This window comes from Thermothelomyces thermophilus, chromosome 1, assembly GCF_000226095.1.
Source record: "Thermothelomyces thermophilus ATCC 42464 chromosome 1, complete sequence".
Taxonomy (NCBI): domain Eukaryota; kingdom Fungi; phylum Ascomycota; class Sordariomycetes; order Sordariales; family Chaetomiaceae; genus Thermothelomyces; species Thermothelomyces thermophilus.
In genome coordinates this window covers 3,218,068-3,241,069 of record NC_016472.1, presented here as the reverse complement: position 1 = coordinate 3,241,069, position 23,002 = coordinate 3,218,068, and the positions used below count along the sequence as shown (strand labels likewise).

The 23,002-nt window shown below is 58.1% G+C and overlaps 11 protein-coding genes across 11 annotated transcripts; 6 read left to right on the top strand and 5 right to left on the bottom strand.

Annotated features, from left to right (window-relative positions):
* Positions 1-258: 258 nt before the first annotated feature.
* MYCTH_2295741 (uncharacterized protein) lies at positions 259-1,605 on the bottom strand. Its single transcript, XM_003659058.1, has one exon. It carries the CDS (start codon positions 898-900, stop codon positions 337-339), a length of 564 nt encoding a protein of 187 aa, XP_003659106.1. The 5' UTR covers positions 901-1,605; the 3' UTR covers positions 259-336.
* Positions 1,606-1,765: 160 nt separating this feature from the next.
* MYCTH_2313562 (uncharacterized protein) lies at positions 1,766-3,648 on the top strand. The gene is made up of 2 exons (XM_003659057.1): positions 1,766-2,001; positions 2,079-3,648. Exons 1-2 carry the CDS (start codon positions 1,830-1,832, stop codon positions 3,377-3,379), a joined length of 1,473 nt encoding a protein of 490 aa, XP_003659105.1. The 5' UTR covers positions 1,766-1,829; the 3' UTR covers positions 3,380-3,648.
* A 1,374-nt stretch (positions 3,649-5,022) lies between these two features.
* Positions 5,023-7,146, top strand: MYCTH_2054417 (uncharacterized protein; the record flags this gene model as incomplete). The annotated part of the gene is made up of 2 exons (XM_003659056.1): positions 5,023-5,931; positions 6,052-7,146. 2 exons carry the CDS (start codon positions 5,023-5,025, stop codon positions 7,144-7,146), a joined length of 2,004 nt encoding a protein of 667 aa, XP_003659104.1.
* A 90-nt stretch (positions 7,147-7,236) lies between these two features.
* On the bottom strand, positions 7,237-9,635 carry MYCTH_2295737 (uncharacterized protein). Its single transcript, XM_003659055.1, has 3 exons — positions 8,726-9,635; positions 7,809-8,550; positions 7,237-7,697 (listed from the first exon to the last, which is right to left on the bottom strand). Exons 1-3 carry the CDS (start codon positions 9,434-9,436, stop codon positions 7,681-7,683), a joined length of 1,470 nt encoding a protein of 489 aa, XP_003659103.1. The 5' UTR covers positions 9,437-9,635; the 3' UTR covers positions 7,237-7,680.
* Positions 9,636-9,871: 236 nt separating this feature from the next.
* On the bottom strand, positions 9,872-10,483 carry MYCTH_2295736 (uncharacterized protein). The gene has a single exon (XM_003659054.1). It carries the CDS (start codon positions 10,246-10,248, stop codon positions 9,889-9,891), a length of 360 nt encoding a protein of 119 aa, XP_003659102.1. The 5' UTR covers positions 10,249-10,483; the 3' UTR covers positions 9,872-9,888.
* Positions 10,484-11,396: 913 nt separating this feature from the next.
* Positions 11,397-12,913, top strand: MYCTH_62866 (uncharacterized protein). Its single transcript, XM_003659053.1, has 2 exons — positions 11,397-11,490; positions 11,568-12,913. The coding sequence occupies exons 1-2, from the start codon at positions 11,446-11,448 to the stop codon at positions 12,645-12,647; spliced, it is 1,125 nt and encodes a 374-aa protein (XP_003659101.1). The 5' UTR covers positions 11,397-11,445; the 3' UTR covers positions 12,648-12,913.
* Positions 12,914-12,941: 28 nt separating this feature from the next.
* Positions 12,942-14,548, bottom strand: MYCTH_2313559 (uncharacterized protein). The gene has a single exon (XM_003659052.1). The coding sequence runs from the start codon at positions 14,418-14,420 to the stop codon at positions 13,125-13,127; it is 1,296 nt and encodes a 431-aa protein (XP_003659100.1). The 5' UTR covers positions 14,421-14,548; the 3' UTR covers positions 12,942-13,124.
* A 208-nt stretch (positions 14,549-14,756) lies between these two features.
* On the top strand, positions 14,757-18,401 carry MYCTH_2295731 (uncharacterized protein). Its single transcript, XM_003659051.1, has 3 exons — positions 14,757-15,954; positions 16,010-16,444; positions 16,497-18,401. Exons 1-3 carry the CDS (start codon positions 15,108-15,110, stop codon positions 18,251-18,253), a joined length of 3,039 nt encoding a protein of 1,012 aa, XP_003659099.1. The 5' UTR covers positions 14,757-15,107; the 3' UTR covers positions 18,254-18,401.
* Positions 18,402-18,560: 159 nt separating this feature from the next.
* MYCTH_2295729 (uncharacterized protein) lies at positions 18,561-19,235 on the top strand. Its single transcript, XM_003659050.1, has 3 exons — positions 18,561-18,731; positions 18,809-18,876; positions 18,935-19,235. The coding sequence occupies exons 1-3, from the start codon at positions 18,707-18,709 to the stop codon at positions 19,073-19,075; spliced, it is 234 nt and encodes a 77-aa protein (XP_003659098.1). The 5' UTR covers positions 18,561-18,706; the 3' UTR covers positions 19,076-19,235.
* MYCTH_2295728 (uncharacterized protein) lies at positions 19,207-20,354 on the bottom strand. The gene has a single exon (XM_003659049.1). The coding sequence runs from the start codon at positions 19,723-19,725 to the stop codon at positions 19,444-19,446; it is 282 nt and encodes a 93-aa protein (XP_003659097.1). The 5' UTR covers positions 19,726-20,354; the 3' UTR covers positions 19,207-19,443.
* A 103-nt stretch (positions 20,355-20,457) lies between these two features.
* Positions 20,458-21,976, top strand: MYCTH_2295727 (uncharacterized protein). The gene is made up of 3 exons (XM_003659048.1): positions 20,458-20,579; positions 20,631-21,768; positions 21,826-21,976. Exons 1-3 carry the CDS (start codon positions 20,557-20,559, stop codon positions 21,844-21,846), a joined length of 1,182 nt encoding a protein of 393 aa, XP_003659096.1. The 5' UTR covers positions 20,458-20,556; the 3' UTR covers positions 21,847-21,976.
* The last annotated feature ends 1,026 nt before the right edge of the window (positions 21,977-23,002 follow it).

Here is a 23,002-nt window from a genome sequence, read left to right as displayed (position 1 = left end):
ATGATCTTAACATTACTTTTAACACTCAAGACCTCTTCTACCGGATAGTTCAATCATTTCTTACTTGGCTTGTAGAGAATTAATATTAGCATTGGCCTGCAATTACTATGTATTGTGGCAGCACGAGGTACGCAGTATGGAAACCTTTACCTCAAATTTGAGGCGAGATCGTGTTTGCTTATGTATGGTCGAAACTCCTACGCTTGCCCCGACAAAATCACTTTAGTTAAAGATTGAATTACATAGTTAGGCCTTCAATGCCCAAGATCCGTCTCGGAAGAGTGGCATTGATTAGACCCGGATATGCTAAACCAGATCATCCTGCATTTTGCCTCTTCAACTTCCCTTTTCGATCTCCCCTTCCAGCCTCGCAATCATTTTGGCGTGGATCTTGCCCCATCCGTTTTCACACTGGCCCTTCACGATGCCGACAAGTAGCCTGGAGCACTGGATCGTGACGTCCTCGACCAGCTCCAACCCGGCGGCCTCACCCGCTTGTGCTGCCGCCTCCCGCACCTCCCAGACCGTATCCATCACGATCGACAGCGGGCTTCGGATGCGCACAAACAGCCCATCCTGCGTGTCGGTGAATTCGTAGGTGCTCACCACCCTCGTGTCCCAGATCCCCGCGGGGACGGCGTGCACGATGTCGGTCACGCGGTAGCATACCGGCACGGGTTCCTCCTCGCCCTCCTCCTTCGTTCCTTCTGCCTCATCTTTCCCGGCTGCTGTGTCGAACCCTTCTGAGGGTGGACACTGGGATCGAGGGCGGAGCCGCGATCTGACGTGATCTGGGATGGCCCGGGGCGGGCCCAGGCTGACGTGGTCGGAGGGAGGGATTAGCTGGTACTTGTCGAGGTGCGGGTCGCACGAGAGGAAGAACTCGTGGTCGGAGAGCATGGCGAGCGCTTGGGCACGCGTCACGCCGGGAGGCAGGCGGGAGGCGTGGGTCACGCGGGCGGTCGTGGTGAGGACTGTCGAGTAAGGTCAAAGTAGGTTGAGGTTAGTAACAGGATAGCCATGTGTGTCGTTGGGAAGGGGGGCGGGACAGCCTTGCAGGACATTGTGTGCTCTTCCTTGGTCGATGCTGTCGCTCGCCGTCGGTATGAATGTAGTAGTTGCCCTTCGAGAGCACGATTAGTATTGCATTTGATGTCTGATAAACGGAGTCGGTTGTTATTCTATATTTTTTTTTTTTTTTTCCTGCTTGCAGCTATACAAATGCGAATAAGATAGCGTTTAGGAAGAGGTAAGTAAATCTAGGGTCTGCTCCTTTCCACTTGTAATTAGGTGCGTACTCCGTAATCCATACGGGGATTCTGTGTGTTAACCCCCCCAAGACCGAGCGCTATCTGATACACTCTGAGTCTCGCCAGGGCGTGTATATCATCTCTCAGCATGCGCAATTTGAGACTCTTGGCTTCATTCTTCTGCTTCTGCCCTTGTTCCTGCTCCGAACAGACCTGACATTCTCTTCCTCTCTTTGGGTTGGCCGACGCTGGTACCAAAGGAGAGTGGGAAGGGTTGGGGCAGAAAATGCGATTGGAAGGATAATCCAAACGCCTCGGTCTTCGATCAATGGATTAATTCATCAGAGATGCTGGCTCATTCAACTCCGTCATGCGATACATTGCCCGAGGAGCGTTCCCGATTGGCGGCGCAGCCCTCGAGTGAGCTGATGAAGAAAAAAGGGTTAGGGTTCTATCGCGCCGCTCTCGGTCTCGGGGACTGACCCGCCCCGGGCCGAGCTATAATAGAATTCCAACTTCATGTCAATTGTCAAGTCAGCTCGATTGTCAGTACCCACGCAGGCGCCCGGGCATGCAACAATGGACGCGGTGATTAGGAGGCGAGGCGCCTATGTGTGCCGCAGCTGCACCCAGACCCTCCAGAGGCGGTTGCGGCGGGCGTACTCGAGCACGGCGGCGCAGCAACCCGACATTTACGATGTGGTCTGCGTCGGGGGAGGCCCCGCGGGGCTCAGTCTGCTGACGGCGCTGCGTAAGTCCCCGCTGCCGTTGTCCTTGGGCGCGCTCTCTTATAGCCGGAATTCTGACCATGGGGCACCCCTCCTTCAGGCGCGAATCCCGTCACGGCACACCTCCGGATCGCCCTCGTCGAAGCCCAGGACCTGGCCAAGACCAGATCGTGGAAGCTGCCCCCCAACAAATTCTCGAACCGGTGCAGCTCCCTGACGCCCTCGTCCGTTCAGTTTCTCGAGGAGATTGGCGCTTGGAAACACTTGGAGCGAGACCGGGTCCAGGCGTACCAGGAGATGCAGGTGTGGGATGGCGTGACGGGTGCGCGCATCGAGTTCGACTGGGCCCCGGGCACGGCCTCTGCTGCCGGGACCACCATCGCGTATATGAACGAAAACTTGAACCTGACATCCGGTCTCCTGAAGCGGATCGAGGAGCTAGGCGGCGTGTCCGTGTTCGACAAGGCAAAGGTCGAGAGCATAGCCTACGCGGAGGAGACCGACGAGTTGGATCTGCGGGAGTGGCCCGTTGTCCGCTTGTCCGGGGGCAAGCAGCTGGCTGCGCGACTCCTGGTCGGCGCTGACGGAGCCAACAGCCCTGTGCGCTCCTTTGCCGGCATCGAGGCTCGCGGCTGGGACTACAACCGCCACGGCGTCGTGGCTACTCTCGAGATGGAAGGGGAGGGCTGGGGCGGACGAGAGACCAAGATCGCCTATCAGCGCTTCCTCCCCACCGGTCCCGTCGCTATGCTCCCCCTCCCGGGCAACTACTCCACTCTGGTCTGGTCGACAACCCCCAGCAACGCGTCCCTCTTGAAGAGCCTCTCGGCCGAGGACTTCGTCGCCATGGTGAACGCCGCCTTTCGGCTGAGCCCTGCGGATCTCGAATACATGCACACGCAGGATTCGGGCCAGGCGGACGAGTACTCGTGGAGGCTGGAGCACACCCCGTTCGACCATCGGGCCGTTCCCCAGACGGTCGTGGGCGTTCAGGAGGGCACCGTCGCCTCGTTCCCCCTGAAGATGCGGCACGCCGACACCTACATTGCCGAGCGCGTCGCCCTCATCGGCGATGCAGCCCACACGATCCACCCCCTCGCGGGCCAGGGCTTGAACCAGGGACAGGGCGACGTGCAGAGCCTCGCCAAGACGATCCAGTACGCGGTCAGCCATGGCCAGGATATCGGCGTCACCATGTCGCTCGAGCCGTACGTCTCCGAGCGCTATGCGGCGAACCATGTGCTTCTAGGGGTCTGCGATAAGCTGCACAAGCTCTACTCGGTTGGCAGCGGCCCTCTGGTGCCCCTCAGGTCGATTGGCCTGAGTGCCGTCAACGCCCTTGGGCCGCTCAAGACCTTCCTCATGAACCAGGCGGCTGGAAACGGTATCAAGGTCTTCTGACCGCCGGGGTTTTACCAAGAGTTCACATGCCGCGTGGACTTGTCACACTTCCAGACAGCCCAGCCCCCGTTGTACAAATATGTTTGCCACCATGTATCATACCTCTCCTGTAAGATGTTGGACTTTTTCGAGTTGAGATGCAGGGCAGTTCTTTAAACCCAGTCATCAAACATTAGTTACGAGGCAGATGGGCACGGCTCGTTACGGGTTACGGGCCCGAGCCCTTCCTGCTACTGCAGACAGGCGCAATATCATCTTCCTTTGGTCAGCCATAGGTACAGATGTTTGCTTCTCTTTCCCTGCTGCTAGTTCGCTCCTTCTTCTTTTAATTTGCGTTTGTGGCAGCCACCGGCAATGGTCAACTTTCGCGATTTGGGCGGCCTCATAGTTCGGGTGTCTGGCACGAGCTGCCGAAGCCAACGGCAATTGTTATCCAGCCATAGAGCCTCATATCTCCGGCCAACAAAGGAACCTAAGCTAGATAAAGTAGGCTACACCAACACCCGTCAGGGAGGCAGTGGCTCACACAAGGTTCCGTGTGCTTTCAGCTTTTCCAGCAATGACACCACAAGTGGATGTGAATGGGCTGTTTAGCCTACAATCTCCGTCTCTATATCTCGAGTTATCTCGCCATGTGACCACGCACGGTCGGTAGCAGAAAACACGCTGCTATCTATGACCTGAGTGTATTTTGCTGTGGCATGCTCGTGTGCCAGCGCCTTCCAGCGGATGCTCTGCCCTTTCAACCGCTCTCCTTCCAACAACGCCCATGTTACCTTCCACCACCTACTCCCTTCCTTCTCTCTCTCTCTCTCTCTCTCTTTCTCTTGTTTTCTTTGCTCGCTCGTACAGCATTCTACTAACGAGACGCAACCTTGGTGCTCAACCGGTAAGCTTCACGCGTTATTGGCCGCTGAAATCACTGATATCTGTCGAACTCTTACCGTCCTGGTGCGGTGGTCAACCAGTGTGTGTGTGTGCTACCAGAGCGTGAGACAGCCCGGTCAAGCACGTCGGCCTCCCAGGTATTCGGGTCATTCACAGACTCGGTCCTAGCAAGGCTGTTACCGGAAAAGGCGGCATAGTACTGAAGAGGTCGTTTTAGTCCTGCTTTGGAAGCAGGTGCGTGATTCTGTGTGACGGAGACGCAAACATCTCAAGGCCCGAGTCGAACACTTTCCGGTCCTTTATCTGTCTCTTGCGTTTCAGATTCGGATAGTACCATCGTTAAAACATCCGTCTTTGCGTGCCTTAACCTCTCTGTGTCTAGATGTATCGTACCATATGGCAAAGTCTTGAGAGCGGAGAATCATCGGAACCTATTGTCTGCGACCCCCTTATCCCAAAACACCATCCCATCCTTCGTCACTATTGCCATCTGTATTCGTGCCTAGGCGGAGACCATCACAATAGTAGCCGGTGAGCGACGAATAGGGCGCCAGATATTCCGGAAGCAACTTCTCTCGGCGTTCAGCCGCCTATTTCAAACGCCGTTTTCTGGTTTCCCGCTTCCTTCTTCGCTTCTTCCGTTCTTCCCTTCTTCCCTTCTTCCTCCTTCACTGACCACCACCTCCGGAGCACAAACTCAGCCGGTAGCAGCACTCAGCAGCACTCTCGACGCCTTGCCATCAACACCCGTCAAGATGTGCTACCAAGAGTTCATCGCCTACCAGTGCGGCCACCGCTCCCTGAACGTGGTGCGACCTTGCCCCATGACGACGGCCGGCCACAACTTTGCCATCTGCAGCATCCTTCCTGATAAGCCGTACTACGCCGAGACAATGTGTACGCCCTGTGAGCGCCAACTGCACTCTCGCTGGGTCCTGATCCGGGAGTGGGAGCACCGCTGGCTGCACGAGCGCGGTGTCTGTGGCTGCGAGGTCGTCTTTCCGGGACTCCTAGACACTCCGCGCGTCATCGGCGACGAATCTGGGGCAGGAAATGCCATTCAGCCTACCGGTTCAGCGGCTTCTCCTGCGGGCGCCGAGGAGGTCGAGAATAATGCCAAGGAAGCCGCCGCGTCCGAGGGTTCGACGGATGTTGCCATGTCAGGGACCACCGGTCAGGGCGGCGGCCTCGAAAAGAGTACCTCCTTCGGCGGCGGCGGCGGCCGCATTCCGGCACTCTTCTCCGAGAGCGTCACCTCGACGGGAGACCATCGCGTCGCTGTTCGACTCCCTGGCCTCTTCGCGGCCGAGTGGAAAGCCGACCACGCCATCTTGCACGAGACGGGGAAATGCCACTGCGCCGCTACCTTTGCTCCTTTCAAGCCACAGACCAGCGACGACGAGCTGAACCCTTACGATCGGGAAACCCTCCGGCAGTGGCGCCAGCGGGAGGCCGAGAGGGAGACGAGCCAACACGGCGCCGCCAGACAGATTATCAGCCAGGTTGGCGACGTCGCGCGCCGCATCGCCGAAATCAAAAAGACGTTCGGCGAGTTCGACATCCGGGATAACGAGCGGCCCAGTGTCAACGTTGTTCCCCGCGTTCCCTCCACGGGCGGCCGAGCGAGCCAGTCCGCTCGGGCTACTCAGGGCCAGGGCCATCAAGTTCAGGGACATCAAGTTCAGGGCCATCAAGTTCAGGGCCATCAAGTTCAGGGCCATCAAGTTCAGGGCCATCAAGTTCAGGGCCATCAAGTTCAGGGGCACCATCACCATCACCATCAGCACAGCAACAATAACAATAACAACAACAGCCGCCACACCACCACTCGGCGCCCCGACAATCGCCGCGAGAGAACCCTCCCTCCGCGGCCTCAGTCCCAGCCGACTCAGCCCTTCACTCCGTCCAAGCAGCCCCATGGCCAGCTCGTCCACGCCTCCCAAGCGTCCAGCTCGCCTGCGAATCCTACGACTCCCGCCCACCACCGCTACTACTACTACCACCCCTTCCCGCCGACGCCCCCGACCATGGATCCCCGCACGAGAACGGGCACGGGCACGGGCATGGGCATGGGCTACTCGCCGTATCCGCACCCGCACCCGCATCATCCGCGCAACAACGCTACGCTCGCGCCCGCCCACCCGGCCTACGCAACCCCCGCCACCTACGCCGACATCATCCCGTTCGGCGCGTCTCCCTGGCTGGCCAAGCCCCGCAGGACGCCCGGCATGCCGTGGACCGCCCAGGGGCCCGGGCCGTACCGCACGCCGGGGCTGATCTACCACGGCGGCTTCAGCGGCGGCAGAAACAACAACAACAACAACAACGGTAACAACAACAACGGCGGCAGTGCGTACCGTGTCCCCGCGCTCAAGTACACTACCACCACTACCACCACCAATACTACCGACATTACCCCCGCTGGCGCCGACGAGGAGCGGCGGCATGGAGGGAAGACCGGGACCGGCGGGATCGACGCGACGAGCGGCGCGGACAAGGGCAAAGGGAAGGCGACCGATTACGGCGACGCCAACACAACCAAAACCGACGCTCGTGCTGGTGCCGCCGCCGCCGCCGCCGCCGCCGACCTTCCGCTGTGCGGCCTGCCCATCGGCGCCGGGCCCGAGGGCACGTCGTACGCGCCGAGCTGGCTGGAGTGCCCGCTGCGCCGCCGCAGCCTGAGCGCCGGGCCGCGCACCACTACTACCCTCCGCACCACCACCACTACTACCCTCGCGGGCCGGGGACCGGGTCAGGGCCAGGGACATGAGGAACGTGAGCATGAAGAGGAGGCCGCCGAGGAGGAGGACGGCGACGAGAACGACGGACCGCTGTCGTCTCCGTCGCCTCCGGTTCGCTGCCGCTCGGCTGCGACCTGACACCTCCTTTTTGTTCTCTCGCTCTATCTGTAAGTAAGGACATCATCAACATCATCATCCCCTTTCTTCCTTTTCCTTTGACTTGGGCGTCGCAGCGGCTGACAGACGCGCACAACAACAGCAGCAGTAGAACCGTGTAAAGAACTAAAGGATATTTACGTCTCGTCGCCGGGGCAAGGGGAGGAACAGAAAAAGAGGAACGGTCTTGTCTGGCGCATCACCCTGTCACGGACCGACGCTCAAAAAACACACTCCCGCCTACCCCCGGCTTATGATACAGCATTTACAAACGAAACGGCGCGTCGACGACAAGAACGAGCTGTCTCGTTCCACTTGACCACTGGCATCTCAAAACTCCAACCCCCTACCCCCCTTACCAAGGTTGGCTTGCCTCATCTATCTATTCAGACCCGGGGCCACGCAGCAACCCGCACCGCAATGCTTTTCTCACCGACCGGCCTTTTTTTTTTCCCAATTCGCGATGCGTTTTTGAGTCGTTGCCCGTTTGATTTTACTTTTTTTGCTCACCCGCGTCTACCGGTCGACCTCGCCTGCAGCAGCAGTTAGCACGAGATCCAATTCTCCCACGGAGAACAACAAAGAGCAAGAGGGGAGAAAAGTCAGAAGGAAAATAAAAAAAGAAAAAAAAAAGGGACACTCACCGAACACCAGGTCCATGGTGCCAATGACGGCCACGGCGTCAGCCAGCAGGTGACCCCTCGAGATGTGGTCGAAACCGCCGAGGTGGGCAAAGCCCGGGGCGCGGATGTGCACGCGGTAGGGACGTTCGGAGCCGTCGCTGACCACGTACACGCCCATCTCGCCCTTGGGGGCCTCGATGGCCGAGTAGGTGTCGCCAGGCGGGACGGCGTAGCCCTTGGTATAGAGCAGGAAGTGGTGGATGAGGGCCTCCATGTTCTCCTTCATGGCGGCGCGGGGCGGCGGGGAGATCTTGTAGTCCTCGACGCGGACGGGGCCGGCGGGCATCTTGTTGAGGCACTGGTGGATGATGCGCAGCGACTGGCGGAACTCCTCCATGCGGCACAGGTAGCGGTCATAGCAGTCGCCGTTCACGCCGACGGGCACGTCGAACTCGACCTGGTCGTAGGCGTCGTACGGCTGGCTCTTGCGTATGTCCCAGGGAACGCCGGACCCCCGCAGCATCACGCCCGTGAAGGACAGGTTGAGCGCGTCGGCGGCGCTGACGACACCCACGCCCTTGAGACGCTCGATCCAGATGCGGTTGTCCGTCAGCATCTCCTCGGTCTCGTCGATGCGGTCGCCAAACTGCGTCGCCCACTGGTAGATGTCGTCGAGGAGGCCGACCGGAATGTCCTGGTGGACGCCGCCGGGGCGGACATAAGCGGCGTGGAGGCGGGCGCCCGACACGCGCTCATAGAATTCCTGAGAGAGTTGTACATTAGCTTTTTCTCCGCTTCATTTCCTTTTTCTCGATTCAAAAAACTCGTTGCTTTCCCATCCTGGCCCCGATATCTCCAAACCCCAACTCTCCCCGAACCTCCAGTCTGTGGCGTGTTCGTGGGTGTGCGTGGGTGTTCGTGTGTGTGTATTGACTCACCATCAGCTTCTCTCGCTCCTCGAAACCCCACAGGAAGGGCGTCAGGGCGCCGACGTCCATGGCGTGAGACAGGACCGACATGAGGTGGTTCAGGATGCGCGTTATCTCGGCGAACATGGTCCGGATGAACTTGGCGCGCTCGGGGATCTCAATGTTGAGCAGCTTCTCGACGGCCAGCGAGAAGCACTGCTCGTTGGTCATCATGGAGACGTAATCGAGGCGGTCAAAGTAGGGGAGCGCCTGGAGGTACGTCTTGTACTCGCACAGCTTCTCGGTGCCGCGGTGCAGCAGGCCGACGTGCGGGTCCGCCCGGATGATCTCCTCGCCGTTGAGCTCGAGGATCAGGCGCAACACGCCGTGGGCGGCCGGGTGCTGGGGCCCAAAGTTGACCGTGTAGTGGCGCACCTTGCGGTCCTCGACCGACTCGTCGCGGGATTTTTTCGTCTCGCTGGGTGATCGGCCATCGGGCAGGCTCGAGGCGAGCCCGTAGGGGTCGGCGGCGCTCGAGAAGTCGGGACCGGTTGGGACCAGGCGCGTGCCCTGGGACTCTTGAGGCTCAGCATAGCGGCGGAGGGCCGAGGCGGAGAAGGCACGCGCGGGGTGTGAGATGATGGAACTGGCGAGAGCTGCTGCTGGTGATGGCGACGCACGGGGCCGGGTGCAGAGTCTCTTGGCGCTGCGGCCGGCGAGCCGGTACAGCGTCGCCGACATGGTGGATATGGGACGGTAAAGGACTGAGCGGAGAGCTATCGAGGGGACAAGGGTTGCCGGGTGCGCTCTCCCGGGATGCGGCCTCGTCTCCGACGCCAATGGCTTGGAACTCTTTTAGGAGGTTCGGTTGTCGTCGTTTGGTAGTGGGGAGCACGTTTTGGCGGTCGTCACTTGGCGTTGAGCAGTGGCCACTGCCAGCTCCAATTGCTCTTTCTAACTGGGGGCTTCCTATTGGTTGGTCATGCTTGCTCTGATGTGGGTTTTTCCCGACTCTGCCGGGGGCCCCACATGGCAGACCGTTGACTTCCGACTCGCGCACTCTCACATTCCCACACGAGTAGGTAATCAGTGCGGATTACACACATGCCACATACTCTACTCCCTCTTTCCCTTATTACCGCCTAGTTTGCCTCATTAGCACCTACCTTACCAAAAGTACTAGTATGAGATAACTACTGTCTCTTACCAGTGCCGTATTTGAAATTTCCAAATGTTGGGCTTTGCATTTCATACTTCTCTCTCTTCCTGAGCAGGCTCCTGATGGCGTCGAGCAAGTCCTCAATCTCATCGGCTTTCTCTTGGAGGACTGCGCCCTTGTTCTTGTCTTCTCCGTCACCGCCTCCTTCGGTCTCGTCGGAACAGAGGCCCGTGGCCTGCCCCCATCGCGAGAGTCGGAGGCGGATGATCTCGAGCCTGAGCTGGTGCACTTTCAGGTCATCCCCAAAGCTGCGGGCGAGTTGGACGGACTTCAAGCCCTGCAGTACAGAGGAAAAGAGGGCGGTGATGTTGTTGGCGGAAGACACAGGGTCCATTGTTAATGTTTCGGACGATCAAATGCCGACAGCGCTTGGATGAGCGGAACGACAAGGAGACCCGTAAGCGCGTTACGGACATCGCATACGGATCTGTCGACGGGTCTGGTTGGGTACTCTGGAAGGGTCATAGAGTCTTGCGCCTCCCCGCACAGGTCTTGTGGATACGCCAGGATTCGCAGGAAGTCCAAGATGTTATCGGTATCGAGCCCGGCCGTATCTCGTTTCTGACTGTCGAGACGCCGGCCGAAGCCGAAGCGGTGACAGGCACACCATGAAATGCGGCACTTTGCCCCTGGGTCGTGAACAGCCGCAGGCAAAGCGAACAAATCAAGACGTATTGCGGCGTATGGATGGTCGCAAATCTGTCAGTTGCGATGGCTGGAAGCCTGGCACAGTCTATACGTATAGAGAGGGCGCGGTGCCTGTATCGTGAGGGGGGTAGTCAAATGGGATTCCAGTGGGCCCGGAGCGAATAGTTGACTATGCTGTTATCGTCGCGATTGATCTAAGTCTATGGAGTAGGTGTACGGATTACGTCCGTAAGAACGGTCGAGGAAGAAAGAGCGCAGGTCGCCTTATAGGGAGGCTGTCTTGCTTGGGCGGCTATCTGCAACACTTTGACTGCAAATAGACGGGTTTCACTGCATCGCCTTGAGTTGCATATATATGTGTCATCCGGTGCGACCACCCTCTTGATACGGAGTGCGGATTACTCCGAATACCCAGCTCCTTGTTTTTCCTCTTCACTTTCCGTTCTTTATGTATTGAGTACAATATCTCTAGGAACAATCCAAATGGGGCCTGATGCTGGAGTTTCGAGTAACTAGTCGGCAATGCAAGAGCTGGCGAGACCAGCCAAGCAGTTATTTCAATTCTGTCAAATACTAACCCCAGAGTAATGACATCGTCCACTGGTGTGTTCTTGTATCTGGATATTATTCTATTGTTGGAAGTTGGGGGACCGATTGGGAAAGCAGGCCCGCTCACTCAGTTGAGCCGAAAGGAGCACAGAGCAGCCTGCAGGGCGGCTTGGCGCGCCCCTGCTCGTCGAAGGCGGTCAAGTTTTCCCCGCGATAAGCAAAAAGTTCTGCCGCCCCAAGAGCTCCCAAGGTCGGTCGTCGCCCTGAAGAATTTCCAGGCGAGCGGTCCGTGAAGCGACAAGCCCACACACCAGACACTTCAATTCCCGTCACAATGCCTCACAAACCGCCAACAGAAGAGGAGCTCGAGCGGCGAAAGGTAATCTCTCTGCCTTTTCTCTTGTGTTACCTTGCCCGGGGGCAGAGCAAGTAACTCTGACGCAAGCATTGGACCAGATCGTCGGCATCCACGAGGAGACCGTCACCAATGTATCGTCGACGGACTACCCTGGGCACTACCCCGGCGAGGACCACAGCTGGGACATTGAGGCCTTCCGGCGAGGGTTTCGCGTCGAGTTTCACAAGAACGACCCCTTTGAAGCTTCCTTCTCTCTCATCGGCATCGATGCCTCCATCGCCAACGCCTTCCGGCGCATCATGATCGCCGACATCCCGACCCTCGCCATCGAGACCGTCTTCGTCAACAACAACACGTCGGTCATACAGGACGAAGTGCTCGCCCACCGCCTCGGCCTGATCCCCTTCAAGGGCGGCCACAAGGGGCTGCACAAGTTCCTCAAGTTTTGGCGCCGGCCGGACGACGAGTCCCAGGTCAACAACAGCTACTACGACTACAACACCGTCTCGCTGCGCCTCGAGGTCAAGTGCGAGCACAACGAGAACGCCGCGCCCGGCGAGACGGACCCGACCAAGCTGTACAAGCACGCGCACGTCTACGCGCGCGACATCGAGTTCTGCCCCGTCGGGCGGCAGACCAAGTACTTCTCGGGCGACGACGCCATCGCGCCCGTCAACCCGGACATCCTGATTGCCAAGCTGCGCCCGGGCCAGGAGATCAGCCTGACGATGCACATGCACAAGGGCGTCGGCTCCGACCACGCAAAGTTCTCCCCCGTCGCCACCGCCTCGTACCGCCTGATGCCCGTCATCAAGATCGAGCGGCCCATCCTGGGCGCCGACGCCGAGAAGTTTGCCCGCTGCTTCCCCCGCGGCGTGATCGCGCTCGAGAAGGTGACCAAGGAGGAGGCGGCGCAGAAGGGGAGCGGCTACGAGGGCCACGAGGGGGAGCTCAAGGCGGTCGTGGCCGACCCGATGAGGGACACGGTCAGCAGGGAGTGCCTACGGCACGACGAGTTCAAGGGCAAGGTCAAGCTCGGCCGGAGGAGGGACCACTTCATCTACCTGGTCGAGAGCACCGGGCAGTGGAAGAGCGATTTCATCTTCCTGGAGGCCGTGGCCCATCTGAAGAAGCGGGCCCGCGACCTCGAGAAGCAGGTCATCAACATGGTCAGATAAGAGAAAGAAGCACCGGATGTTGGTGACGGAATTGGTATTCTTCGTGGGTATATATCATTGTGTGAACCCCACTTTTCTTTGTGCATCTTCCAAAGAAACATGGGTAACGGCGTCAGGGTGGATCGGAAAAATAAAGGGGGAGGTCGGGGGTTTCAGTTAATTTTCTTTGGCCGCCGCTGTTCCTTTGGGTTTGTCTTTTGTGTAGACAGGTCATGATGGACAAATAGAGAAGGATACCACCATCCAGCTTGACACCAGCGCCGCACAGTTGGAACTTGCCCTGGAAAGCTCCTTGACATGAAATGTAGTTTTAACCTGCCATGCTTCTTCTCTCCAGTCGTCGTATATCCCTATCCCTTTTCAGCCTGACGCCTCGCAGAAATGCCCGATTTAGAACAAAACTAAACCGAGAACAAAAGAAAAAAAAAAAAAAAGAAAAGAAAACCACCAAGCCATCTATGCTCCCATCATTTGTTTCTATTTGAACTTGAGCTTAAATTTGAAGACAACCGTCGCGAACGCCGCATCCGTGACGCCAACTTCCTGCCCGTCCTCCAGCCCCAGCTCGACCAGCGTCTTGTCCAGGTTGGGGCGCGTCTGGGCCTCCAGGCTCGGGGGCGACTGCATGTAGAGCGTCTTGCCCTCGGCGCGCACGCTCGGCTTCTTGAGCTGCGCCTCGGGGCGGTCGGCCAGGGAGTCGACCAGGTCGCGCAGCGTCCAGGCGCGGCCAACGGCTAGGTCGCGGGCGAGCTGGCCGCACACGGGGCAGTCTTCCTTGCGCTCGTGCCTGAACGTGTACGTGTAGACGCCGTCGTTGCCCGAGTACATCATGTAGTTGTCCTTGTCGCCCAGGAAGGGGGCGCAGTTGGAGGCGATCTTGAGCGCCTCGTTGCAGCAGGCCGCCGCGATCACGCTGTTGGTCGCCGCGATGGCCGGGATGATGTTCTTGACCACGCCCTGGGTCAGCGAGTAGGTGACTCCCGGGATGTTGAACTCCTCGGCCCGCTGCAGCGCCTTGCGGTACAGCCACGCGACGTGCTCCGGGTCGTCCTTGTCCAGCCGCGGGAAGGGCTTCTCCTGGTCCCAGGCGATGACGTGCGCCCACTCGACGCAGTGCTCCGGCTGGCGCGGGATGCTGGCGAGCGTGCACAGCGGCACGGCGGCGCGGGGCGCGTGCATGTCGAGCTGGCACTCGATGCACGACGTCACGGTCGGGATGATGACGCGCGCCTGGCCCTTGAAGCCCTCGGTGCCCCCGTCGATGAGCGGCTTGATGCTGTCCTCGACCTCCTCGTCCACCATGTTGACCAGCGTCGCGTTGATCCACCGCCGCGCCTCGATGCTGTCGAGCCCGCAGACGACGAGCTGGAACTGCATGTAAAAGTCCTCGTCAAAGTCCTGGATCCGGCAGTTGTGCGGCGTGATCTTGACCCCCTTGACCCGCTTCTCGACGAACCGCGCGGCCACCTCGGCCTTGGACTTGCCGACGTCCGCCTGGCGGAAGAGGAACTGGCGGTTCAGGTTCGAGATGTCGATCGTGTCCATGTCGATGACGTGGATGTCCTTGAACCCGGATAGCGCGAGGTTCTTCAGGATCTCGCACCCCAACCCCCCGGCACCAATGACCAGCACCTTGATCGTTTCCATGAACGCTGCCACCCCTTCGCCGTTAAACATGTCGGGATTCGTGAACGGGCCCGGTCGGGTCCGGATCCTGTCGAGATATTTCCATCTCGCCGGTTCGGAGGCCGGAAGTACGTCTGGTGATGCCATGGTCGTGTGCTTGGATTGGTATTGATTACAAAGGAAAGTAGAGAGAGGGTGGCGGGCTGGGGGCTGGGGGCTGGTGTACGTTCGTCTTTGAAGCGAGTGAATCGTCTGTTGCGTCGGGGACGGAGGGGGAGCTGTGGGAGCTGTTGGAGCTGTTGGAGCTCTTGGTGATGGCGCCGTAGGCACCCACGTACTGTAGCTGGGGCTTATCGCCAGGTTCCCCCGCTCTTATCTTAGCTCATCGGAGGGTCCCCTGCTCGCACTCTTGGCAGCAGCGACCACTAAGTAATCAAGTACCGGTAATCCATGGTATCCATGGTACAGTACCTGACACTAACAGCGGAAACTCCGAGCTTAACAAGACAGACAGACAGACCTCTTGATTCGGTTGGTTTCATCTTGCTTCTTTGGGTGCTTTTCACACAATTTCATTTTGCACCTCTTCGATTGCGATACAAAGGGCTCCTCGACGCCGAGTTCGAATGACCGGGTATATTGGTTCCCCCCACCGAAGGGTTCAGTTCCCGTCAGTGAAACAACAACTCGGTTGTTTGGCTTCCAAGTCAGAGCCCCTCGAGCCGTTGAACAGGAACCTTCTTTGAGATTTGCGATAAAGGCACAACTTTCCGAAACAAGCAGGCAGGCTGAACGGGTAAAGCTTTTTTGCCAATCTCGGTGGCGATATACGGGATGATGGAGCCGTTACTGAAGGAGGCGAGCATTATCCGTTCGGTCAGGAGAGGGACAGCAGAAGTCGATCTCTTGCAAGAGTCAAGCTCCAATGACGGGAATGCGAAGTCCAAACCGCTACATCACAAAGCTCCCACGACGCCAAAAGAGGCACTCGACGTACTTAGACAAGAACCTGACTACGACTCGCTAATTTCAGTTCTAAACTTTCTTTCCCGCCACGAAACGGATGGTTCCCCCTTCATCAAGTTGCCGGGGCCCTTGAGTGCCCAGCTGGTCCAGGTCTTGGTCGCCGAGATCGTGCCCAACTACTGGGCGCTGCTCGTTGAGGATGCTCACCAAAGCAAAGCTTCCGGCTTGAGATTGCTCTTGTACTGCCTCTCGAGCAGCACAGGGATGAACGCCATTACCGTCAAGCTCAGGTCCCTGATGCAGGATGCCAAGTCCGAGGCAGCTGCTGGAACCAAGCGGCCCGATCTATCTCTCAACCTCGGTATTATGCTAGACCTGCTGTGCCGTGTTCTTCGGGGCGACGGCTGGCTTTTGGAAGCATACCGACTGGCCACCGCGGGACAGGAGCCTCCTGCAAAAGTGAAACCGAAAGTCCAGGCAATCGTTGGCCAGTTCGGCGGTGGCCGTATCGTCTCCATGGCAGCCGAGGCCGAGGACATACTGAGCAAGAACCCATCTAGCAAAAGCGTAGACAATATCTGGCCTGCCAGCTCGTTAGAGTATTCGCAATGGCTGGGCCGCAACATTGTGAAGGTGGTAGTGTCAGACCAGACCCCCGACGCAGTCAAGTTTGCCTCGGATCTCCTCGCCAAAGCTCTTCATCTCGGCCACTTCGGTAAGATCTTCCCATGCCGACAACTCCTCGATACCGGGGACTGACATTCCAGAAGAGATGCTCGTAAGACAGATAGTCTCCGAGATGGTCCTCAAACCAGCGGCAGAGCCCAGGAAATTCGGCCTTCTGATGTCGAACTTGCCTCAATCAGAGCAACGGAAAGTCCTCTACTCTATCCTAAAACTGCTATCTTCCGACTATCTGGACCGCCTCGGGCGATGCGAGTCCGCAGAAAGTGGGCCACGGATCGCCGCCGTGGCTGGTGTCCTTCATGAGATCCTTCAATCCGACCAGAACGGGAGGAGAGACTTGGTGGATTGGCTGGCTGCCTTTTCCGGGGCTGGCCTTGGCGAAGGCGTCGGTATCCGGCGGGCAGTGGTAGCGGTCGTCTCCCAAAATCGGGATGACCTGGTGACCGTGCTTGAAAGGAGCCTCGGCCAGTTTGGCGACCAACTCTACATCAAACACTCGCCGACGTTGCAGCAAGAAGGTCAGTGCCAAAGCTCGTCCCTCGAGGAGCAATGACTGACTGAATTTCACAGCCCACGCCCAGGTCCTACTCTTGGTTGCAGGATATGTCCATAGGAAAACGCCCATCAAGTTGGCGATGCTTTTGCGGTCGAGTACCTGGCTCAATGCCATATCCAACCGTTTAGCGGCGCCTCACCAGAGGGCCCGTTTCCTCGGAATGGTGGTCGGTGAAGCGCTCTCCGGCCTCGCCGACAAGGGAGAGAAGCGGCTTAACTTCAAGATGGAGGAAACGGACGAAGAAGAAGGCAGGTGGTACAAGGGACTCACCAACGTCTCTGACGACATCGGCCCCTTCGCGGCCTTACTCAGCCCCAGCACAGATATCCCACGAGCTAGCCGAGAAGCCCCTCGGAAGCCTGCGACGAGGCGGCCCGCGCCTCAGCCACCAGAGAAGGGGTTCATCATTGAGGAGCTCAGCGATGAAGAGGGCCCGGAAGAAGACGACCTCGTGCCTTACGCAAAACCGGACTCGGATCCAGAAGACTCGGAAGATGATGCCACCCTGGTGAGGCGCGATAAGCCGAAGGCCCCGGTGTACATCAGGGACTTGATCAAGTACTTTCGGGACGTGGACAACTATGACCGCCAGAAGCTCGCTTTGACGACAGCGCCAACCCTCATCCGACGGAAAGCGGACTACGGGACGGAGGTGGCGGAACACGCCGAGGAGCTTGCCACGATACTCGTGGGCCTCAGTGACAAGTTCGAAATGGAAAACTTTGACGAGTTAAGAGCACAAGGCATGATCGCTCTTATCGTCGCCCAGCCGGAAAAGATGGGCAAATGGTTTGCCAAAACTTTCTTTGACGGCGATTACTCGATCTCGCAACGGGCCTCGATCCTCGTCGTCCTCGGCTTGAGCGCTCGTGAGTTAGCTGGCTACGAGACATCCGAGTACGCCGCAGCAGCAGCCTTCCCCTCCAAGACTCTGCCCGAGCGAGTCGAACAGCTGTATCTCGGCAGCAGCAACAGTCATTCGCAGAAGCAGTCATCGTCCCTAAAACCGCTTCCGCCAAACGCACTAGACAGCATCGCCACGTCGCTTACATCCGACTTTCTCGCACCAATGGCGGCCTCTGCCGCCGACGCAGTAACTGGGCCGGATGTCCTCAAGCTCTCCACCTTCACCTCCCGCCTCAACAACGACGGCCGAGACGAGACCTCCGCGGCCGCCAACCCAAAGATCAAATATAAATCCCAGCCCGCGAAAGCAAAACCCCGCGTCCGCGCCATTCCGAACACAACAGCGCAGCTCCTCGCCACCTCCTTCTTCACCCCGCTGACGGCCCGCTTCCAGGCCGCATTGCACGCCTCGTCCTCCTCCTCCCGCGGCAGCAAGACGATCCTCTTCCACCCGTACCTGCTCGCGCTCTACCTCAAGACCCTGGCAGTCGTCATCCACGCCGCAGGGCCCGGCACGCTCTCCCTCCCGCAGACGACAGCCGAGCTGTGGCGGCTGCTGCTGAGCACCAGCGTGCGGGCGGCGGCGGTGGGCGACCTGGCCGTCACGCAGGCGGTGCTGTTCGCGTACGTGGCGCTGCTGGACGTCAACGAGGACCGGATGCGGGACGTGTGCGCGGAGCTGGGGCGGGAGGTCGTCGAGGCGCAGGAGTGGGTCGCCGGCGTGTTTGGCGGCCTGAGGGGCGGCGACGAGAGCGGCGAGGAGGAGAAGGTTAAAGTCCTCGCTGCCGGCGTGCTGGTCAGGTTGAGGGAAGGGGTGGAGAAGTACCGGTTGATGTTGGTAGGGGATCTGATTGGGTTTGGCTAAGGGGACCGTCGTTGGCGCTTTGATTCCTCTTTCGCTGTTGTGAATCCGCCTGAGAAGGGAATAGGTATTCCGTATATGTAATCATATCATTGTCATCTACACTACATAAGCACTTCTAGTATACAATAAGTGTCTTATTCGGTGTGTGCCATGGAAAGGTTGCCCCCTTTTTGGTGTTTTTGTTTTGTTTGGTTTTCTCCTGGTTGCGATCAGGGGTATCAGGTGACATGGGGCCCGCTGACGCCATCGCGGCTTGGCGTACTGTAGTCCGTACAGTACCCGGGTACTCACTCCGTACGGATTACTGCCGGCGGCAAACGGGTTCAAAGTTCTGGAAACCATTGACAAATCAACATTCGAGCACGCAACCATCTCATCAGCCTCTCAACCTCAACTCGGGCACTCACATTATCCGCGGCCATTTGCAAGCACAGTTCAGCCATTCTTTCCATCATGGCGACCCCTGCTGCTCAGATGCGTGAGTATTCTGATTTTTTTTGCTCTCCCCAGACGCCCCGCTCCCCCGGTGAAAGCACCTTGCTGACCAAGCCCCAGCGTCAGTCGAGTCTTGTCCTGCTCCGGCAGTGTCGGCTCAGGCCACCGAAGCCACCTCCAAGCCCAAGGTGCGCCAGCACACCCCAAGTTTGCGGCGCGATAACAGCTGACGAAACAAACGACTAGCCCTGCTGTGTGTGCAAAGAGGAGAAGTCCAGGCGCGACGAGTGCATGCTCTTCTCCAAGTCTGCCGACCCCCAGAAGGACTGCCAGTCAACAATAGAGCAGTACCGGAGCTGCATGGCTGGGTTCGGTTTCAAGGTTTAGATATACGGGGCTAAGAGATAGCTTGGGCTGCGACCATCTCATGTACACTACACGGCGTTTCATGTACAAAACGAAGGGTTGTTAGACTTTGGCTTGATGATAACAACTTCACAACTCGTCTCAAGCTCACATCGGCAACTCCCGGGATAGCATTTTAAGCGCACACAGGCCGTCGCCACCCCTACTCGCGAGCTCTCAGAACATACCAGCAACCACCCAACGCCAAAGCAACATGGGGTATCTCATCAGCAACCAAGCAAACACAAGCAACCCGAACTCCCAGCAAACCCATTACCCGAGCCACATATGAAAATAGATGATCCCCCCCAACCTCCACCGTCTTTCTGGACCCCTCAATCCAGCCAGGCCTACACCACCTCCCGACCGGTCCGATCGCCGCTATCGAGCGTCTCACCCGCCGCCAGCCCAGCACCGCCCACGGCAGCAGCAGCAGCACCACCACCACCACCCTCCTCCAACAGCGCCGCGACGTCCTCCATGCGGCCCTCGTACAGCGCCTGCAGCTGGATCGCGAGGTTCAGCGTCCTCCTCTGGTGCTCCGCCAGCTTCCGGGCGATCTGGCCCGCTTTCTCGTCGCGCCGGTCCACGGCCTGCTTGAGGCGCCGGAGATGGGCGACGCGAATGGCCATCCTGTCTCGGTCCGGGACCGTCAGCGCGAGCTGATTGATCCGGACGGGGAGGGTATGAAATGGGAAGGCTTTGGACACGGAGAGAGAAGCCGCTAGGAGAGGAGAGGAGAGGAGAGGAAGGGGGAGTAGGGCTTACTGCAGGTCGTGGTACTTGGCGATGGACTTCTCGACCCGGGACACGATCTGCTCGAGGGAGGAGTCGTACGCTGTGGCCAGGGCGGTGCGGTTTTTGTCCCGGGTTTCTTTCGCCTGAAAGTTCTCAGTTCTCAGCTCCGTTCCCGGATTCGGGTGCTTTCTGAAGACGGATAGTCGTATATATTTCTCTTCATACCTTGCGCAGGCGGGCTCGGGCTGCGCTGGCTTGCTGAAGCCTCCCGTTGTAGGCCTGGTATTCAGCATCCGAGTCCGAGTCTGCAGTCAACCTGGTGTTTCCTGGTGCCCTCCTCTGTTTGGCTGTATTTGCTGAGGGTGCCATGACGATGCACGTGGGTGTTTTGTCTTTTCGTGCACAATTGGGGTCTTTATCGATCACTTTCCTTCTAGTGTCCGGATCCGGCGTAGGCGAGTTGCAGTGATAACTGACATTTCGAATGTAATTACGGAGTACGGAGTACCTCTTGCCATTGATCCTCTTGACCCCTGTCTGCTCCACGGCGCCTTAGGGCGGTGTGACCTGGCAAAACCTTTTTGCACCGCTTCCCCGCCAAAATTTCCAAGCTCCACCAGGGAACGCAGGAACTACCCGAAAACACTGTCCAGCTTTCCTCCCGACCGCTCCCCCTCCTTCCCCCCGGATCAAGGCTCAGCAACGCTGAGCACATCTGAGTCAAGATGGGTCTTGCCGCCCCCAAGAAGTGAGGACACACAGGGAAAGCTCAATTTGGCCAGCTAACCAACGGAAACAGCAAGCGAAAACTCGGCAACGACCCGAACAACACCAAGTGGTCGCGCAACACCGACTCATTTGGCCAGAAGATCCTCAGGGCCCAGGGGTGGCAGCCGGGGGAGTACCTCGGTGCGAAAAACGCGCCTCATGCCGAATGGCACACCGAAGCCAACTCGACGCACATCCGGGTCACCTTGAAGGACGACACACTAGGCCTCGGAGCCAAGCGGAACAATGGCGATGAGTGCACCGGTCTGGATGCGTTCCAGGACCTGCTGGGACGGCTCAATGGCAAGAGCGACGACACCATAGAGACCGAGCGCAAGGCCCGCGAGGAGGTGAAACTCAATCTGTACATGGCGAGGAAGTTCGGACCCATGCGGTTTGTCAAGGGCGGATGGTTGGTTGGTGACCAGGTTAAGGAGGCTCTCGGTGACGACGTCGAGAAGGCACAGAACGGCCATATCTCGGAAACCCCGAAGGAGTCCACCGACGGGAGTGAGGAATCGGAACCATCAGCGTCGAAATCCAAGAAACGCAAAGCCGATCGGGGGAGCGATCGGGAAGACGACCAGGCGCAGAAGAAGGAGAAAAAGTCAAAGAAGAGGAAAACTGATTCTGAAGCTGAGGTGGATAACGAGGGCGAAAAGAAGAGGAAGAAGAAGAAGGAGAAGGAGAAGTCGTCCAGGAGGAACGCTGAGCCCGAGGAGAAGCCAAGAACGACGGCTGAGATGAGCGAACCCACAAGTGAGGTTGACAGCTCCTCCGAAGCCAAGAACGATGAGAAGGCGAAGAAGGAAAAGAAAGATAAGAAGGACAAGGTGGATAAGAGGGACAAGAAGGATAGGAAAGAAAAGAAGGACAAGAAGGACAAGAAGGACAAAAAGGAGAGGCGCAGAAAGGAAAAGGAGGCCTCGGAGTCTGGGGCTGAGACGGCTGACAGGATATCCAAAGAGAAAAGGCGGCGGGAAAAGGAGAGTAAAGACGCTCCCGAGACTGTGTCTTCGGCACCGACGCCCACGGAAAGCAGCCTGACCACGCCTGGCGGCAGCGGCTCCTCAACACCCATCCCTACCGGCTCCAGCCGATATTTGGCACGGTCGAGATTTATTGCCCAGAAAAAGATGGCATTAGCAGACAGCACGGCACTCAATCAGGTAGGTCTCCGGGTCCTTACCCTGCCATAAGCTAACGGTTTGCTGACGTCTCGAAAGATCTTCATGATCAAGTCATAACCTCGAACCTGAATATGGGCCGCACTGTGTTGCAATAGATGTCAAGCCCGTGCTCTTGCTTGTTCCTTCTGCTGATTCCGGCACGGCCATGGAAGGAACACCCCAGATCAGCTTAGCACATTAAAAATCCGCTTCCTCGAAAATGCTTACTTCTGGCCAAATGATCACATTATCTAATACGAGGAGAAGCCGCGTCTTCGAATATATCGACAACTCAACGTTCTCCGGCCAATTTCTCCGTCTCCTCGGTCTTCGAGCCCTCACCCTCCTTGAGTCCGATACATACCAGGAGACGCACCAGTCGAGTTTTGGCCTACCATGTTCTGGTTACGTCTAGTCGTCCGCAAATTGGATGCGATCCGCTTCCACCCGCTTTGGCAGCGATGGATCGTTGATGGGGCTTTGGCGGGAGTTTGGATCAGGATTTGGCGGGACCCGGTGGATGCATGAAAGGGGTGCATAACAGCGACGCCGTGTTGGTTTTCCACCTGCACCTTCGACGAGGCTCGGGCCCGGGAGTGAGAAGCCCCGCCGCAGGCTTTCATTTATCCCGTCTTCTGGTGCTCGGCCGGCAGCTGTGGCATATACCAGCTCTACGCTTTCGGCGGACTTGAGAGATCGAGGATGCACGGTCGAAGATGTACGGTTCAAGCGAATCCAGAGCTCAATTTGCGAGACGATGGAGACTACCTGCACCAAGATCGCCCTAAAAATCAAATCTTCCGTCGTGGTCTGGTTTCTGGGCTTGCAAACTTTGACGGCAAGGTCTTGGGGTGTGTGGGTTTGTGCATATCATGCGGGTTGGGGTATTATGCGCGGATAGCATTGTCCTAGGCACGGAATAGAATTTGTGGTAAAGCGCCCCGAAGGGATTCATGTCATGATGGTTTCCTTTTCACTTTCGTCCTTCAGCATCCTACTTCTCTATCTTCGGTGTCTGGACTATGCTGTCCGCAACCCACTACCATAGAGTACGGGGGCGAACTGCTTTCCCGAACGAGGTTCGCTGGTGGCTTCAGACGAGGCAGCCTTTATTTATCTGAACCAACCCTCATCACTTTGTCTAGTAATAAGGCAATTCTGACTTCAGTCGAATTTCTTCGACCTGTGACTCCACGGGCCCATACATATCACCCACGAAAGGCGCCCAAGCCGA

Bases quoted from the DNA above. Each gene is read 5' to 3' on its own strand.
- MYCTH_2295741 (XM_003659058.1), bottom strand. From the start codon at position 900: ATGCTCTCCGACCACGAGTTCTTCCTCTCGTGCGACCCGCACCTCGAC.
- MYCTH_2313562 (XM_003659057.1), top strand. From the start codon at position 1,830: ATGGACGCGGTGATTAGGAGGCGAGGCGCCTATGTGTGCCGCAGCTGC. The intron at 2,002-2,078 runs GTAAGTCCCCGC...CCCCTCCTTCAG, and splicing joins CAGTCTGCTGACGGCGCTGC to GCGCGAATCCCGTCACGGCA.
- MYCTH_2295737 (XM_003659055.1), bottom strand. From the start codon at position 9,436: ATGTCGGCGACGCTGTACCGGCTCGCCGGCCGCAGCGCCAAGAGACTC. The intron at 8,551-8,725 runs GTGAGTCAATAC...CAACTCTCTCAG, and splicing joins AGGAGCGAGAGAAGCTGATG to GAATTCTATGAGCGCGTGTC.
- MYCTH_2295736 (XM_003659054.1), bottom strand. From the start codon at position 10,248: ATGGACCCTGTGTCTTCCGCCAACAACATCACCGCCCTCTTTTCCTCT.
- MYCTH_62866 (XM_003659053.1), top strand. From the start codon at position 11,446: ATGCCTCACAAACCGCCAACAGAAGAGGAGCTCGAGCGGCGAAAG. The intron at 11,491-11,567 runs GTAATCTCTCTG...GCATTGGACCAG, and splicing joins AGGAGCTCGAGCGGCGAAAG to ATCGTCGGCATCCACGAGGA.
- MYCTH_2313559 (XM_003659052.1), bottom strand. From the start codon at position 14,420: ATGGCATCACCAGACGTACTTCCGGCCTCCGAACCGGCGAGATGGAAA.
- MYCTH_2295731 (XM_003659051.1), top strand. From the start codon at position 15,108: ATGATGGAGCCGTTACTGAAGGAGGCGAGCATTATCCGTTCGGTCAGG. The intron at 15,955-16,009 runs GTAAGATCTTCC...ACATTCCAGAAG, and splicing joins TCTTCATCTCGGCCACTTCG to AGATGCTCGTAAGACAGATA. The intron at 16,445-16,496 runs GTCAGTGCCAAA...TGAATTTCACAG, and splicing joins GCCGACGTTGCAGCAAGAAG to CCCACGCCCAGGTCCTACTC.
- MYCTH_2295729 (XM_003659050.1), top strand. From the start codon at position 18,707: ATGGCGACCCCTGCTGCTCAGATGC. The intron at 18,732-18,808 runs GTGAGTATTCTG...ACCAAGCCCCAG, and splicing joins GACCCCTGCTGCTCAGATGC to CGTCAGTCGAGTCTTGTCCT. The intron at 18,877-18,934 runs GTGCGCCAGCAC...ACAAACGACTAG, and splicing joins AAGCCACCTCCAAGCCCAAG to CCCTGCTGTGTGTGCAAAGA.
- MYCTH_2295728 (XM_003659049.1), bottom strand. From the start codon at position 19,725: ATGGCCATTCGCGTCGCCCATCTCCGGCGCCTCAAGCAGGCCGTGGAC.
- MYCTH_2295727 (XM_003659048.1), top strand. From the start codon at position 20,557: ATGGGTCTTGCCGCCCCCAAGAA. The intron at 20,580-20,630 runs GTGAGGACACAC...CAACGGAAACAG, and splicing joins GGTCTTGCCGCCCCCAAGAA to CAAGCGAAAACTCGGCAACG. The intron at 21,769-21,825 runs GTAGGTCTCCGG...ACGTCTCGAAAG, and splicing joins ACAGCACGGCACTCAATCAG to ATCTTCATGATCAAGTCATA.